Source organism: Notothenia coriiceps, unplaced genomic scaffold (genome assembly GCF_000735185.1).
Source record: "Notothenia coriiceps isolate Sejong01 unplaced genomic scaffold, NC01 NC01_scaffold00015705, whole genome shotgun sequence".
In the NCBI taxonomy this organism is placed as follows: domain Eukaryota; kingdom Metazoa; phylum Chordata; class Actinopteri; order Perciformes; family Nototheniidae; genus Notothenia; species Notothenia coriiceps.
This window is the reverse complement of record NW_011348406.1, coordinates 1-18,415: the sequence shown is the minus strand read 5'-3', so window position 1 is coordinate 18,415 and position 18,415 is coordinate 1. Positions and strand designations below refer to the sequence as shown.

At 38.7% G+C, this 18,415-nt stretch overlaps 1 protein-coding gene across 1 annotated transcript; it reads right to left on the bottom strand.

The window, feature by feature from the left end:
- Window positions 1–824: 824 nt before the first annotated feature.
- Window positions 825–14,612, bottom strand: ripk2 (receptor-interacting serine-threonine kinase 2). The gene is made up of 11 exons (XM_010775380.1): window positions 14,041–14,612; window positions 13,345–13,498; window positions 11,933–12,088; window positions 11,181–11,338; window positions 8,180–8,229; window positions 7,932–8,093; window positions 6,014–6,099; window positions 4,236–4,337; window positions 3,450–3,546; window positions 3,161–3,364; window positions 825–2,243 (listed from the first exon to the last, which is right to left on the bottom strand). Exons 1-11 carry the CDS (start codon window positions 14,361–14,363, stop codon window positions 1,855–1,857), a joined length of 1,881 nt encoding a protein of 626 aa, XP_010773682.1. The 5' UTR covers window positions 14,364–14,612; the 3' UTR covers window positions 825–1,854.
- Window positions 14,613–18,415: the final 3,803 nt, after the last annotated feature.

Below are 18,415 nucleotides of genomic sequence, written 5' to 3'. Positions count from 1 at the left end.
GAAAGTGAAGGCAGTGATGCAGACAGCTGAAAAACAAGTCCATAAAGCAATTAACAGAAATAAAAGTACTCTGAGAATCTGTTAATCCCTAGTTTTTGTTTAAGCAAAAATACCAATAACTCACTGGTTAATAGTGATAGTCATCTTTGACAGTAAATTGAATATCTTCTGGGTTTTTGTAAAAATTTTAAAACTGCCATCTTTGGCTGAAAAAACCCCAATTCGAACTTGAATTCTACATTTGTATGGACCAAGCTAATAATTCAGAAATAATGGTCAAATGTCAAAATTGATAATGATGAATATATACAAACTTAGCTTTAAGGAAGGCTGAACTTAACAAATGTATCATGGAAACAGAAATAATGTGCTTCTTAAATACAGTACATGCACATTTCACATAACTGTATTAGTGTCAGTGCTTCTCAAAAGTGTGGTCCGCGGACCGTGAGCGCCCCCTAGTGGTCCGTGAGTATATTGGTAAAATTACATATTGGAAATAAATTAATTTAAGTTTTCCGCACTCGCGCGGGAATATTTCCGCTATGGAGCAAGCTTAAGTTTCACTTTCAATTGCATGATATAGCCCAGCGCAACCCCTTCATCAAACATGTTGCCACTTGTTTGTACCATCTTCAGGCAATTTGTAATCTGTTCTAGAAAAACTATGTGTTTTTGGATATTTGTGTTTTTTTTTTATTGGTTAAGTGGTCCTTGGTATGAAAAAGTTTGAGAAACACTAGGTTAGATGAAAGCAATAATATTAAGTTGAACCTAATATATTTTATTTAAACTTACTATTATTACTTTCAACTAACCTGATAGTTATGTGAAATTGTTTGCATTATACATTTCATTAAAGTCAATGTTTAAGTTTTTTCAGTGTGCTGTGAATTAAGCAAATTCAAAACCATATCACTCAGTACGCCTCGTTCAGACAAACTGGTGCTACTGTGTTCATGTGATGTGTGAACGGAGCTATGACGCTTATGAACGTATCGATTAGGAAGCACAACTACAGTAGAACAAAAAAAGTTGTTAGCGTAAAGAGTGATGTTAATGAGCTCTAACTGTGTATACTGCACTTTAATAAGCCGTTGAACTAAACATGTTCCATCTTCTCTGTTCATCTGTTAGATCTTTAGCAGATTAGCTGTGCCTCCGGAAGAATCTAAATGAGTCCGACATTACAAATACTCAGAGGTGAGGCCACTACTGAGAAGATCAAAGAAATCAGATCACTCTGGTCCACTTTTTATCTAGACACACATGCAGCCCTCTTATTTTGAGTGCTGTATTACAATTAACCTCCAAGAACATGTACTTAGCTATTATTGGAATTGAAGGCTTTTTTTTTTTACAGATTTGATGTACGTGTCATGTGATGCTCTTCGTTCAGGTGATAAGCATCCTGATTGTTCACCCATGATACTTTAAAATTGCTTTTTATAGGAATACCTTATTTTTGCAGTCGGTCTTCCAGCATGTTAACAGTCCTCTAGCCGACTGAGTGTACACACACTCTCACACACAAACAAAAATACTCGGCTATATTGTGTTATTATCACACTTTCACATAATGCTATTTTTGGAGACAAAAACATAACACAAAAACCCTGCGATACATCCACTCAGAATGAAGGAACTATAAATTAAATCCATAAGATTGTTAAATAAAAACACAGATTCCGACAAACGTTTTTTTTCTTCTGGAAGATAACCTTTTTTGTCTCATGTGAGGGACTATTCTTTGAAGCAGTGTTCCCCCACAGCTTCTTTGAGGGCACAGTAACTGCAGCGGCCATCTTGCCAACTCCAGGGAGCGTAGTGTAAAGTTTACAAATGGTGTGGCTGCTACATGTTCCTGGTGATGTTGTAAGAGGTGCAGAGGGGGGGTGCAGAGGGGGCGAAGGTGGGGGAGCCCATCTCCGGGGGGTAGGGCTTCAGGCCGTTCTGCTTGTTGTCTCTCAGCTTGCGGACCACGATTCGGCAGAAGTCCTCCCCCTGCCGGCGGCAGTCGTCCAGCAGCTGGCGGACCTTGGCGGTGCGCGTGCTCTGGGTCATGATCAGCTCGTAGTCCTCCTGCATCAGCAGCGTTTGGGCCTGCAGCGCGTCACAGCTCTGGTTCAGACACGCCACCGTCATCTGGAGGACGATCTCCTCGCGCCGGGCCTCGATCCACCGGGCGATCGGGCCTTGTAGGGGGGGGGAGTGACGCAGCGGGGGGGAGTAATCAGCTGCAACTGGGGAGAAAGCAATACAAATATTTTGTTTAATTGGACTTTTAAGAACTATATCAGAATCAGAATTCCTTTATCCGTCCCGCAGGTGGGAAATGTAGGATATTACAACAGCAAGAGTAGAGTTCAGATGAAGTAAAAAGAGTAGACTTACATATTATATAAACAAGGAGGCACACTTTATTAATAATACAAAACATAATAAGAAAAATTAATAAGTAAAGTATATTATCCACTGTGCTTATTTAATATCTAAAATTAAAAAACAGCCGGCCAGCTAACCAATCAGAGCAGACTGGGCTCTGGTTTCAGACAGAGGGTGAAAAGAGGTGCTGCAGCACAGGCAGGATGAGAAAAATAAAGAGCTTTTTGAACATTAAAGCATGGAGACATGTCACAGTAGAGGAACTAAATATAAATATTAATTGTGAAAATGAGCAGAATAGGGCCCCCTAATGTCCTAAAATGTACTAGACCTATGTTATATATTTAGTTGAGCGCACGTTCCAAAATGTTTTCGAAACCTAGAGAAATGTATTATTCCAATCAAAGTAACTGTCTGTTTATGGGGTCTGCCAGAAGCTGTCATAAAAGCCCAATTTTTACAATTAACTTTTTTAAATGTGCTTGTTTTTGACAATAGATTAAGTATTTTAGTCATCAGAAATCTGGACCTTAACTTAGCATAAAAACAAGCTGAGCCAATGTTAGCCTTTAGCTCATAGCCCCTCCAAAATGTCAGTTTCCAGCCATATTGCATTGAAGAAACACCTTATAAAACTGCTTATTCAATGTTTTTACTAGTTTGAAAAACCTGCTCTGTTGGTTTTGGAGAGGAAGAGCCTGACGAAAGTTGGGCTGCAGGTTTAAAATAATGAACAATAGAGGAATCTTAACCAAACTCTGGTAAACGCTCTTACCCTGTTGCTGTTGCTGAGGCTTGATGGTGAGGTTTTCCAGCTGGGTCTCACAGCAAGTGGCAGGCGGGCCTAGTTTGACGGGTATGTTCAAGTCGTTCATGGGCTTTGCACTCTGGTAGCTGTTCAGGTTGTTGTCTTGGTCCCTCAGAGACGCAGGGGCCTCCAGAGTATTTGCTATAAAAGACGACGGGAGCCCCTCCCCATCTGAAAGAGTGGAAGAAGAGGTGTGACAAATCTAATATTGCATGCAGATCATTGACTACAATAGATACAAAGTGAGTGTCCTCACCTTTAGAAAATGCCATATTGCTGCTGCTGAGGGCCCCAGGGACTGATATGTCTGTGTCCTGGGAGGAGCCAGAGCAGGAGGTGGAGGTGGAGCTCTCCTGTGGCACAACATTCATTTAAACTTCAACATAGGCATCAGATACCGCAGACAGACAAGTTTCACTGATCAACATTATACTTCATCTGGATGTAGAGTGGTGCAGTGATGATGTATTTTCATAGCTTGACCCGGAAGTTAACAGTACAAGGGCGCCATCGACAAAAAGCAATACGATTTCCTCATTGGAATTTGGGATATGGCAGAAAATAAGCTCTTAGTCAAGACATGTTTATGGTACGTTTTATTCAGCTGAATAACCTCCACATATTAACACAACTTTTAGATTTTTAAATGCAATCGCCAGAAGTAAAATACATTAAAGTAACGCTAGTCTATAAACAAACTATAACATGTTCGCCTGGCTGCTCATCACCACTAAGCTAAAGAAAGAATGGCGTTGGCGTGATGTTGTTTAGTCTTCTCATTTGGCCACTTGTTGTATGACACATGGAGGCTACAGATATTAACGAGTGGGGTATTTACTGAAGTATTTTATGTCATAGAACCAAACATTTAAATCTCTCCAGCTCGTGCTAACCATAGATCTTATTTCATGCTTCTAACCGCAAACACGCTAAAAAAAATGACGAGACAAGGGAACTGGAATCGGTCAAATGCTAACTGCCTTCTGGGTTTGAGGACTCATTCCTGCACCACTGTGTATCCTCAGATATGTGAGCTACTGACCGGCCAGGGGCTGCTCCTGTCCTTCAGCATGTTGAGGGACCCCTCCTCACTCCTCTTCTCACTCACCGGCTGTGCTGAGCAGCAGGCGGACCCCCACCGCAGCTGGGGAGAGGAAGAGGATGTTAACAACGTGTTCAATCAAATATACCTGACCCAAACGGGAACACTTAATCCAACCTCTCATAAATGACGTAAACATCTTGTGTGATGCAGAAGTGTTTCATGTATCTGCCTTCCCTGTTCCTCGTACTGAATATATGAATATGAAAGCTGAACACCAAATACTACTGGCTGTTTATCCCAGTTCTTATCATTTAAAAGTAAAAGAGAGTAACAATTGATTATAGCATTTTTTGTATGTATTATATAATAGAAATACAATTTAAAAACACGATTAGAATGTGTTATTGATTACAATTCAAAGTCTTGTTTATTCTTAAATTGGCAAGTTTCCAAAAAGATTTTATGAAACAGCATTGTCATTTCAAAATTCTTTAAGTTTCTGAAAATGTAAAGTTACTGAAAGAGAAAAGGAGAAAAATGTGTTAAAGTTCAGCATGAATAAAAGTTTCCTTTTGTCTTACTTTTGTCTCTGTGTTTTTACAATATTGTCATAATTTGATATAACTGCTTCAAGTATAAAAAAACTCCATCATTTTATACACACTGCATCATGTCATTTGTTTACTGGTTCTTAATTTAACTTTATAACAGCCTTACTCATATGTGCACAAACACAAACACCAGGACCTGAAAGAGGAAGGACATGCTGAGGGGAAATGATGAATGTGTTATCCTCTCTTAGTCACAGCAAAACTCTCCAAAATTACACACAGCTCAAGATCTACATCCCCTTCTTTGTGTGACGTCATCACATTCAGAATTAGCTTCATTAGCTTCTCATAACTAACTTCATATTCTGAGACAGGAGAATATCCCTCATCCCGCTCTAAAGTCACACTAAAGGTTAATAACGGATGAGGAAGAAACACAGGTCTTTGGAGGGGATACTAAAGCTACAGTTGTGCTCCTCTCAGTGTGACAGTAACACTTGAACAGTTGCATCCTGTGGAACGGTTGGCTGTAAAAAGGGAACAACTGTAGTGTGAGTTCAAAATGTGGAGCAACTGGAAGACATGAAGAGAACATGCCTGGTCATCAGCTTTCATTTCAATTTCAATATATCAGAGTTTACATGTTTTATTTAAATGTGTATTTATATGTGATTTGTGCTTTGTGCATCTGTTTATGAATTAACTCGATAAAGAAAAAGTATTTAAAAAAAGTTAAAAAACTGAATTGATTATTTGCAAAATTAAGACTTTTAATATTTAAAAGAGTTTTTATTTACAATGAAGATTACAATTCTAGGATACAGAAAATGCCCACTTTAGGTTATGGTAACTTTTGACAAACCCTTGCCAATTATTTATGTTATAAATCAATAAATTATAGTGAAAACAATTAGTATTTAACTAAGCACCGAGGCTTTCCTGTAATCAAAATTAAAATCTTTGGAGTATGCTGTTGGAATATACTCTGACAATAGATGTATTTTATACTGTCAGATATTTGAGTGATATTATTATAACTACCGTATTCATTATTGAGTTATGGCCAAAATTCACAGTGACCTTCAACCACCAAAGTCTACTCAGTTCATCTTTGAGTGCCAAATTGCAAGAAGATTGTGTCTTAAGGTGTTCCTGAGTATCGTGTTCACAAAAGAGATAGACAGCCAGAAACCAAAAAAAGCTGTGAGAAGATCCCGGACTAACCTTTGACCTCTTGATCTCCAACACGGCCTCCAGGAAGTCGATTTCGTCAAACGTCCTCACCATGGGCTCCAGCTCGATCAAACACTCTGAAACCACACATCGTAACTGTTAATCACACTGTGAGATCTAGTCAACAATAGAGAACAAAACCTGTTATACTGCTCCTGTATCACACCGCTCTCTGGGCTGAGATCAGGTCCAGAAACGTGCCAACGGAAATTTTACTGCATGTTTGGTATTTAGGGCACTTTCAAGAACAGATTAAAGGAAGCTGGATGGTTAACGAAACCGTTTCAGGGAGTCTGCACTACAAAAACTAGAAGTATATGTGTCTAGTATCTAGTCAAAATAAGTCTTTACACTTGATATACATGTAAGACCTAATGACTTAGGAACTATCAAGGCAGTGAGATATAGGGTCTTGTTTTTAGACGATGCATCTTAAGTATCCTGTTAAGTCAAAGACTATTGAAATCATCTTATTTTGAGTTGTATTTCAGATTACGTTTTTTTTTTTTTAACATTTTTATTGGAAAATCACCAATTAACATCAGAAAACAGGACACTTCTGAGCATTTCTGGCATGTTTTGTAACAACATTTCCTGATTCTGGTCAAATATAGTTCAAAATAAGTTTTCACAGCTAATTACAAGATCTGATTTACAGTATCTAAATATCTTATTTCAAGAAATTGTACCAAGCAAGTTTTAATTTGTTGTATTGGCATATTATTTTACTTATTAAATGCAATAACAGCTTGTTTTCATAATTTTTTACTCATTTTTGGAATAGCATTCTTTCCAGTGTGTAGATTTACCACAAGAATGTATTGACAGATACATAACTTTCATTCACTCTAACCACCACACTATGCATTACATGAATGCACATAATGTGTGCTATTCTAGTTCATTTCAATGCAGTGAACACTGCACATTGTTTAAACCAGTCTGTAGTTAGTCACTTACGGCCCGTCCACACAGCAGCGTTAAAAAAATCTTTCAACGCTTCTGCCCATTCACTTTGAATGGGGTGACGTCACTTGTCCTCACTTTTCGCCGAACTGCATTGTGGGAAGCAAAGCGGAGATTTCCAGGCATCTTCAGGATTGTCGGGATGTCGGGGGCGGGAGATTCATGTTATTGGTTGTTGGTCGCGTTGCTCGCAAAAAATCGCCAAACTTCAGACACGCCCACCTCCAAGATTTTTCAAGATTTTTTTTCATGCCTGTGTGTGGACGGGCCGTCAGGATTCTAGCTGCTCTCGCGGTGCTCGCTGCAAAAGTAGAACAATGTTCTACTTTTGACGCCTCGATGGAGGCGTCAGCCAATCGAATCATATGCCAGTACAAGCTCTAGCCAATCAAACCGCGTGCTTGTGTGTCAGGGGCGGGAGATTCATGTGATTGGTTGTTGGTCGAGCTTCAGACACGCCCGCCGGCAAGCTTTTTCCAAATCCTTTGTGTGGATGTACCGTGAGTTCGTATATCTGCTCTTTGTTCAGTGATCAAAAAGCGTCTCTGATTACTTCAGTTTATTTCAAACTAGGAAGTCATTTGTGAAGTTCAAAACAGGAGTTATCGATACCATTTCACTACAAAAACCTAAAATAGGTGGCAGGTAAGTGTCCTTTCCAATAATTGACCCCATTTTTTTTACATGAACTGTGGATTAGGACAGATTTCACAATTTTTTAAAAAGGCAGTCAGAGGACATTTCAGTAATGTGACCGGAGGCTGACACTGCTTAGTCAGAGTCAAAGTTAGCACTAACTAGGAGGATTTGTCTGTTACTCAGCATAAAAAAAGAAAAGTCATCCCAAACTGTGAAAAAGGTTAACCTGGTTCGACAGAGTGCAATCCTTGGAGACGGCGGAATTTGTATTTTTCTGGCAATTAAGTTATTTCTGGGAGCTTACTGAGGAAGGAAGGTCTTTCGTCGGGGTTGGTGGTCCAGCCGCAGGTCATCAGAGTGATGAGGGTCTCTCTGTTGGGGATGTCGGGGGGCAGGCTCTCCTCCCCCGTGTCAGGACGCATCCCACGCAGCACACTAAACATGATCTGCATGACGTTGGTCACCTCTAAACACAAACACAGATGTTTGATTAGCCTGCTAGCTCCATAAAAGGTCACTCAAACTTGGATACAAGTTCAAAACAAGGGTTACCTTCGAATGGAATCTGCCTGGACAGCACTTCCCACATGATGATGGCATAGCTTCAATGTAAACATGACAGAGAGAAAAAGTGAGGGAAAGTTAGAGTTATGTAATTCTTTAGGACTGGATTTCCCCCTCAGAGCTGAGGGACTTTACATTGAGCTAACCATAGAAGTGGCTTTGAGGAAGGAAGATTACTGGTTGACCTGTTGCAGCAATCCAAAGCTATTGTGCAACTTCAAGTTCCCCCCCACACATGTTGAAAATAATGTAAAAATATCCTCACATGATACGCTCACAAAAAATCATCAGAAAAGCTTGATAGCATATCTACTTTACCTCCCTCATCGGGAAATTCTGGCTAGATGAATATTCAGATATATGAATATCTATATCCAACGTCAGAGAAGATTCAGCCAAACATGTTTGAATTACATGAGTCTGTTGGGAACCGAAATCGGCTAACAGATGTAACAGGATTGTACGGAAGAGGAATAGGGCCAGATGTGAATTTTTGTTTTGGATCAGAAGTGAGTTTTTTTGTCTGAAGTGCAAGAGCTGAACGAAAACATTTATAAATCGCTTTTGGTCAGATCTCAAACAAATCTTCACATGTGGGTAATGCTCTTCCATAGGATTGTAACTATAGCTAGCATTGTTTATGTTAGCTTGTTAGCTTGTCAGCTTGACACTAACAGTGGCTGATACAACGTTAGCAGTTGACAGGATTTTTCTTGAAAGAGCATTTCAAATAAAAACTGCACGCTCAACAGGTTTGGTGTCAAACTTGAAAATGCTAATGCTAACTAGCGCTTTAGTCTCAGTAAACTTTGCTTGAGGTTTTAGGTGATTTTGTCTGTGTTTGGGATTTAGACCACAATTGGCTTTTACATTTGTGATGCGAGTTAGATAATTACGTTATCGACTTATCATACGATATATAGACCTTACCTTGAAAACGTTTACGTTACACATGCTCCATTATTTTTTGCTGACCTCGATTGTGCCTGCTGTGTTCACATGTGTGTTTGTTTCAATAAGAATGTCACCAAAAACTTATCCAATATATTGCTAGAATCATTTCAGGATTCTTCCAACCATTATTAGATGAAAATGCGTTCTATTTATTGCTTTTGTTGTGTCGTTTTATTGTATTTATCTTTTATTTTTATACTTTTCATATATTTTTCCCACATTTGAATTTCAATATCTGAATATTAAGGAATAGGGATAAAAAGTGTAATGGTTAAAGGGTGAATGCATTATTATGCCATTATCATTATATCATCTTAAAAAGACAGTACTGTTGTTTTATCATGATTAGTTCTTGTATTATTGATTAAAACAACACCTGTTAAGATGTCAGAGATTACATACGGTGAAAGGCTGTGGACTTTTACACAGGTATACTTTACTCTTAATGCATTTAGTATACCATTATATTCCCATATACTGTGTATTTAATATATCTTACCTAATTTAACCAATGTGTAGACTGATTAAATACATATGTTAGACCATAAGTAGTTTAGTTTATTAGGGTTTTTGGTTAGTGTAATGTATTTTTGGGGATGTGATGTTTCTGTATGATACATGAATTCTCTTTCATTCTAGACGTATTCATATTATATAATGTAAATACTTTCTGTTTAGCGTCTGGGCCCATGTTCTCAAGCTTCTGATAGCTTATCGTTGCATCCCATTTCACGTAGTTACATTAAGTCTTTTTATAATACTTATTTTTATTTAAATTGTGAATTAACAAATAATGATGATGAATATGTCGTCCAACAAAAGTTGTTATTCTGAAAGTCCTAATACTTCATTTAGCCTTCCCGCGGTACATTTGAATCTCAGACTTTAGGGAGAGCTCCACCTACTTCCTTTGAGTAGAGGAATGTGGAAACATCTCAACTCATCTACTCAACAGAAATGATGAGCAGCAGACACCAGAAAACACATATTTTAGGGTAGGGGATCTTTAAGAGACTGCAACAGCCACGGGGGAAAGTGTATTTCTTATTTATACTTCTTATGTAACAGTTACCACTCCCTCTTTGACAGATTCCTGAAATCAAACCATTGTCCCGTCATGACTGACAGAAGAAATCCGCAGCACTGTTCTGTTTTGGTATGCTAACAATCCTACACCATGCCAGCTCATCGTCACACCTTGCCAGTAACAAAACTTCCTTTCGTGCTGAACATATATTTACTATCAGATGAAGTCATCAAGAGCAGAATAATTATACCACTGACCATTTAAAGATCATACACATATAACATATCAAGATTAAACTCATGTTATAGACAGGCTTGGGGATCAAATGTATTGGTTTATGTAATCAGGATACCAAAAAAAAGGTAATTGTTACATTTCTAAATATTGGGGATCACTAGCAGGATTACAATGTTACTAAAAAACTAAAAAGAGAATACTCATGTAATAGGAGCTGATTTTGTTTCTGCTTAATGCTCTGTACTATCTGTGAATCTATACACCTACTGCCTGGATCTGCTTTATGGTTTTCCTTTGGTTCATTTGTTCTCCTTTTAATTTAGCAGGTGAACCTGTTCATAAAATAGTGTGTAGTGTGTATGAAACTAAAACGGAGTATTTCCTGTCAGCTCAGATCTTATTTCTGCTTCTTTAAACTGTAGTATGTGCTCATGTGTATCGTTGTCACTGTATAGCTACTTCCTGTATAGGCTTCATGAAAGGCAGCTTTTCCTATCAATAAAATAATTTCTGATCCTAAATATCTTGGTTCCTTCTTTTCTAAGGTCACATTGTTCTGTTGTCTCGCATAACACACATAATAAAGAAAACATTTTATTGACATTTTGAGGTAATCCAAAAGTAACAGAAAGTAATCGGGTTATATTACAGCTTTATTTTGTTACTCAGATGAAGTGACATTTCTTTACAGGTAACTAGATATTAGAGAATACATTTTTAAAGTATCCCCCCCTCATTTCTAATAACTAGTCACTGAGTCTCGGGTCTCACCTGTACACGTCGTGCTTGACGTCGGCCCGGCGGCTCTTGGAGGGCTCGTACTTCTCGGGGGGCATGTAGATCACCGTGCCAACCATCTCTGTGAGCTTGGACCCCGAGCCTCTGCTGACGGACAGCTGGCGCCACTTTGAAAGACCAAAGTCTGCAATCTGGACAGAACAACAGCAGAACATCAGCATTATTAGATAATGCTATATGTGGTTTTTTTTACTTGGATTTTCTTCTATATTTTACTAACCACAAACAACTGAAAGGCTTTGTTGTGGGAGAATTGTTCTCCTTGATATAATGAGATGCCGAGATCTGTTTCTAAACACTACATGCTTCTGAAGCAGCATTTTCTACAAGTTAAGTAGACTTTAATTATAATACAAATTAAAAGTAGGGCTTCAAATAACATCTTTTTAACTATCCAATAATTTGCTGATAATTCTTCAACATTGTTTGATAAAGTATGTGTGAGTGTGTGCGTGACTTCTCTGTGTTTGTCAGCAGCGGATCTTGTAAATTACTGGAACGATCCGCCTTATCTTTTATTGGCTCATTTATTAATCCATATTGCGCTATGACCTCTCATAGTTCCCTCCTTGATTCAGAATTCCAGAGCAATAATGAGTTAACAAGGGAAATTCCCTTAACATCTGATTATTGTACACATGGTGATAATGCCAGTAAGACAACCACCCTCGGTGACACCTATGCATTCAGTTCATACCGTTCCATATGCTTGCCCCCGCACATACCTTTACATGAAACTCCCCATCCATCAGTATGTTCTGCGTCTTTAGGTCGTGATGTAGGAGTGGTGGGTTCATGTTGTGCAGGAAGTTAACCCCCAGCGCAATCTCATACAGGATCCTCAGCCGCAAGGGCCAGGCCAGCACGGGGTACGTGTCCTTCTGTAGCCGGGGGCAACACACCGGGAGACAATGTTAATATAAGTATCAGTTACTATTGTATTGTAAAGTTGCCGTGTACATTTGCTTCTCTACGGGTTTTTTAAAAAAGGGATAGGAGTGGCTGTGTGTGTGTTTGAGAGAGATAAAAAGGTATAAAAGGTACAGGAGCACCTACCGCAGGGCACCACAATTTGGAAAAAACGATTATATTTGCTATTATTTAAAGGAATTACCAATTTTGAAACAATATTCATATTTGTATTGGAAACCATAGTGAAATACAGATATGTACCTATGTATTATTATTAAATCTGTAGAATCCTTTTGAAGGCTTGAATATTCCCGCAGCCCCACAATAATCAATTTGCACAATTTCTAAATGTTATAGAAAAATACACTTACTGTAATTTAAATGTTGCACCAGTCTATAACGCGATTTCGATCAAATTTAGATGAGTTGTGAAGCCTTACCCCACAGTATACGTTAATTAAAATTACACGACTTAGCTTGATACTCGATTCTAATTGGTCAGTTGGGACATTTCAGAGGTTGTTAATACTTGCTACCTCACCACTGCTAAAGAGCTAAAGGGTCATTATAACTGTTTATAATAATGATATTAATAGTATAATAAAGTGATATTATGTCATACTTTTGCAACCAATTTTCCACAGTGCAATGAGAACACACTGGAGTGGGGATTTCCCTGACTGGTTTTGGAGCATGTGATGACAGACAAATGTGGGAACAGACATATGAGTATTATTGTTTGTCTCTCTTCCCCTGCTGGTTTTGAAGACTGTGAAAGCTTCCCAGTTTCACTTTGTGCTGCTGTAGAAACGGCTGTCCCACAGGCATGAAGGCCATTATAGACAATACACATGAATCATTGAACTTTAACGATTCATGCTCCCTTATCTTATCTTATCTCTGTAACTTTATAATAAGAGAGCTCTTTTAAAGAAGCTTCTTTCACTAAAGCGCCTAAACAAAAATGTAGCACATTTCTGACTGTGTATAGAAGCCTTATAAACTAGGAAAGTTGCAATCTTTTTAAATAGAATCATGATTCATAAACTTTGGGATTGGACCTATTGCAGAGCATTTACATGCACAAACACCTGTATACAGTAAGACACTACAAGAAAGGCATAACAGGGCCTCTTCAAATGAATTGATTATGATGTTAGGATTAGATCAGTTTCTAAATGAACTTCTCTAATTGTTATGAAACGACTCGATGACATAAATCTACCTCGTGGAGCAACTGGTCAAGGGAGCCATTGCTCATGAACTCGGTGATGATGCAGAAGAACTCGGGCTCGTTGCAGATGCCAAAGATCTGGATGATGTAGTTGAACCTGGCTTTGTGGAGCACCTCGGCCTCCTTCAGCAGGCTGTTCCTGTGTCTGAAACACAGCCAGGGACACACCGTCAGTCTCTGCTCTCACACAGAGAGATCATCATGCCAAAACACTGAAGACATTTGCTGTGGGTGCATACAGAGTTACAAAACGCCAAAGGATTGAAACGTGAAAGCTGAATTTCATCAGGGCTGATATGGAAGTGATGTTGATTTACAGTACATCTTGATGGGCCAAATCACATGTTCAAGGATTCATGGTGACCTGTGTACAACTGTTGTCTTTAAATGGGTCAAGTTTGTTCATTCATTTGGACTAGAGAAAAGCAATGACAAGCACTTCAAGTGTTGCATAAACAACAACAAGCTGTCACAGAAAAGTGTTTAAGGTGAAAATCACAGCATCAACACTGGACATTTTGGAAGTTTAAATCAAGTATGAGGCTTGCATTTGTAGCAGATGTAGCCACACTGTCCCAGGCGTTATTTATTCTCTGTGGACATTCAGTTTAAAAAAAACAAAATTCTTTAAATATAAAGCTCTATAACATTGTAGCTTATAAGTGTTGGTCACATGATCACAGGTACCTTTCTTCAACGGGATTGTCGAGTTTCAGGCACTTGATGGCCACGGTGGTCCTCCAGTCGGAGTGCTGCGCCTTGAACACGGTGCCGAAGCCCCCCCTGCTCAGGTAGTACAGGTCCGTCAGCTTCTGGCAGGGGATCACCGGCAAGGTGCTGGTCAGACTGCCGATGTTCACACAGCCCACAGCCGGGTACGGCTCCATAGCAGCTTGTGAGCCTTTACGGGAACTCACTGGGGATGTATCCTCCACTGGCTCAGCCTCTGAAAGCTGAACTGCCCCTTTATGGTAAAAGCAATGAGGAAGAGCTCTTCCATTCACACGCATGAAATAATGTCGCTAATGTCTGCTAGCAAGCTAAGCTATTGTAGCGGAGGGCTGTCGAAAAAAAGAGCCTCCGATAAATGGTTCACCCGTTTACAAAAAGCAACGCCCAGCCAAAGACTACAGGTAACTGCGGGACCTCTCACCCGCCTGTTTATTCATGGTATGCTGCCGGCCCGCCTCTAACTAGCTGTCACAGTCAGAGGAACAACAACTGCGGGCTGCTGAGCGCCGCCAGGTGGGTTTGTTGTTGCTAATGACGACACGCTTCCGGGTTTTTGAAGATGCGTTCAGGTACAAACTCAAAAGATTAATTTGAACTCGTTTTTTTTATTGCGGGAATTATTTTCCAAACAGCCCTCTGATAACAAAGGAGGAATTATATATAGGGGCAAGTCCAAATATAATGATGTAGTAGCCTATGAATATGTTGTTTAATAAATACTCTGCTTCAAATTCTCTCTTTGGTTTCACTTTCAAACAAAAGTCATATCCTCCGAGCTTCACTACCAATGTTCATGTCTGTTTTTTGCTGGTGGAGTTTCCCAAACATGGGAATTCCAGCCTAATGCTGATCTTGATGTGACGACATTATTAGCGATAAAAAAGTAAACACGGGATGCACGTCCAACTCTACCAACTAGGGGTCACTGGGAGCATTGGAATCATTTTTGGTTTGTGGCTAAGGCTGAAACAAGATAAAAACTCTATTTTTTATAATTAACATAAGTCTACATTTGTTAAGACATTTGAGTGTTACCTATTATATTACCAAAACAATTTAATATCCTTTTAACCTTTGAAATTCACGCCTCAGAAAGAAAGGAACTGACAAAAGCGAGTGACATAAGTTCTTTATGTAGGCCTATACAAGTCTATTCCAATAGTAGAATAAAATAGAGTAAAATAAAATGGATAGATAGATAGATAGATGGATAGATAGATAGATAGATAGATAGATAGATAGATGGATAGATAGATAGATAGATAGATAGATAGATAGATAGATAGATAGATAGATAGTCAATTATAACTGTTATAAATTTCAACCTTATTCAGTAGGATAATAAACTTAAATCGTAAAAAACACATTCTGTAGGTCTGTCATTTTTGTTTCCACAGACAGATAAACCCCCCGGGGGACTGGAGCACATGACATGATGACTCACTGAAGCAACTGTCAGTAAGGTTTTGATTATCAAGCCAGCAGGACACTTTGAACAAAGAAACCCTGCTGTACGTCATTCTTACAGCCCTTACAGACGGGGATCATTTGCACTAAACTGATGTAAGAAGACTTTCACACTTCTGTGTGTTGAAGTACAAACTCACCAAGCATGGACGGTTCTAAAAGGGGCCAACAGGGGCCAGAACCCCTCTAACACTGAGCTTGGACCTCCCTGTGGCCCCCATCTAAAAGAAAAATCTAAAATAATGCAATTTATAATAGTATGTAAGCAAAGAGTGTTCTGTAACCCGGGCCAAAGGAACAGGAAAGCTTTTTTTGCCAATTGTGTAATTTAATAAAATTGTTACTTACTGAAGCAAATTCATCTAAAACAAATACCAACACTTATCAGAAATACAATTTAAAAAAAGGGTTGAAAACTTGAACAAATCTGTAATATGCTGCTCTCATTAAATAACTGGCCCCAGCACTGCCCCACCAGTAAAAATGGTCTACTAGAACCGTCACCAAGACAACCAAAGATGGCCGTGCACTCTTTCCATTTCCAATCCAAGTGGACAAAACTCTAACATGGATCAAAAGGGGCACCATGAAATGTGTTATAGAAACATAACATTATTAGATTTTTAATATTGTGGGGTGAAGTGGCATTTTATCATGTTCCGAATCATAATAATGGCAACTTTTTTTTTTAATAGTTTGTTTTGAATTGGATAATTTGACTTTATTCACCTCAAACTGCTATTTATTGCTTAAATGTTTGGAATCACATTAGGTCAACATTTTATCACATGTTTTTTCATTGTGAAAAGTATCTAAAGTGCTATTTAAGTTAATGTAGTAGAGTAAACAACACATAATGTCCCTTTAAAATGTATGGAGTAGAAGTAAGCATTCAAAGTACTTTTAACAGTACATGAGAACAGTACTTGAGTAAATGTTACTTTCCACCACTGTTAAAGACACACTTACTTTGATTGACGCTGAATGTGATGTCACACTAACATCATGTGACTTCCTCACTTGAAAAACCTTACATAACTTGTGTGATAGAGGACTTTTTTCTTCTTATCACATTATTGTAGTTATATATATCCAAATCCTTTTTTTATTACATCCATCAAGCCTCTTTCTTCAGAAGAAGAAGTATTAGCAAGGTTTGTACTTTCTCTAGCTTTAGGCAGCCATCTGCCTCTTTGTTCCCTAAACGGATTTTCTTTCCGCCAACATCAAGGGAATGTAAATGTACTTAAATTGTATAACGCTGTTCACAAGAATGAACATTTCCCTAAATTATTCCGGACGTATTTACAGCTCAACTCAGGTCTTCCCTTTTACCAAACCAGACGTTCTTCTTGTTTAAACCCTCTTAGTCAATTTACCACAGAGGACACAGTGGGTGAAATGTACTAAAAAACACTTTTGAAATGTCAAACTTTTGAAATGTAGTTAGGGTTAAGTCTTATTGCACCCTTTAAAGAGAAGTCTCACTCAACCGCTCACACAGTTTTATGGGTTTGGAACAAGCGGTGAACTCTGGGGCAGAGTCGGGAGGACAATAAGGAAGTGCCTCACACTGCAATTCATCTAGTGGCCAGTAGGAGCAGTCTGCAGAAGGGAGCAATTTCCATAGACCCCATGTTAATGTTTTTTTATTTAGATTTGACCAAGAAACATGATTTTTTTTGTCAGCTTTCACATGTCAATGTATTTAAGGCAATTCTTTTTTGACTTTGTGAAAATTACTACCATATTGTCTGTAAAAACGTGGTAAAAGTGGTTCTTGCAGTGAGACAACCGAACTGCATGAGACTACAGTTGCACTAAGTTCTGATAACAGTTGAATATTATTTTAATAATAACTTATATTTTAATGTTGATTAACTGCAGACTGTTCATTCATAATCTGTACAAAGTGATGAATTAAAAAATGCATTTATTTATTTATTTCTACAGCCCTCTAACGCACCTCTTTCATAAATAACACACTTACTGTTAGAGCCAGTATTTTTATTTGATAAGAAAGGCCACCTAATTGTGACGTCTGTAGTCAACGCACTATAAAGGACTACAATTCCCACGGCGCCTGTGCTAACGCCACAGTGATGGGCAACCTGTTGAGAGACGCCGTCGAGGAACAGTTTTGAACCGTAACGTAACCGTACACGTACATACAAACCGTACAAATACCATTTAAGTTGTGAAGTTATAAGCATTATCAAGAAAGACAGAACACCTAAGTTGTTTGTTTTATTTGAGTTTTGCCTATTTCTTTTGAATATTGTAAAGGCCTATTTTTCTTTGTTGCATGTGCAAAAGTTTGTTATTTTATTTTGAGCAAACACATCGCAACATCTTCTAAACCATCGGAGGCCAAGCAACACTTCAAACTGTGAGTAATTTAAGGAAAGAAACGAGTTAGAACTGTCTGTATAAGGCGTCTAGTCTAGTGGCTTGATGGAAAAACAAGGAAGGAAGCCATGACATTGTTAAAAACTCTCGCGACGGACAAATCCGTGTGGAATTAAATGGTTGCCACCACATTATTATAATGAATGAAATACTCTTGGAAATGAATGGATACGAGCGTATGTGAATCGTGAGTCTACAAATCACGGACTTCATAGCGAACAAGGAAGGACCGCATTGACTTTCTGGATTGTGACAACGTGGATTTCTGTGGAAAAAGGCTTGTGCCGCATGTTGTGGATGTTGGATCCACAACATGCTGGAAGTGGAATAAATTCGCTTATGAATAAAGTGTGGAACGTAACTCAAGGAGAGCATCTTGAAAAGCGCTTTAATACGTTTGTCTATCTGGCTTACTGTCACGGATCCAAGCCGCAGACTAACAAAGCGCAACATT

Coding starts and splice junctions, on each gene's coding strand:
- ripk2 (XM_010775380.1), bottom strand. CDS start 14,363: ATGCGTGTGAATGGAAGAGCTCTTCCTCATTGCTTTTACCATAAAGGG. Junction 12,089..13,344: donor TTGACCAGTTGCTCCACGAG/GTAGATTTATGT, acceptor CCCCGGCTACAG/AAGGACACGTACCCCGTGCT. Junction 11,339..11,932: donor ATGGGGAGTTTCATGTAAAG/GTATGTGCGGGG, acceptor TGTTCTGTCCAG/ATTGCAGACTTTGGTCTTTC.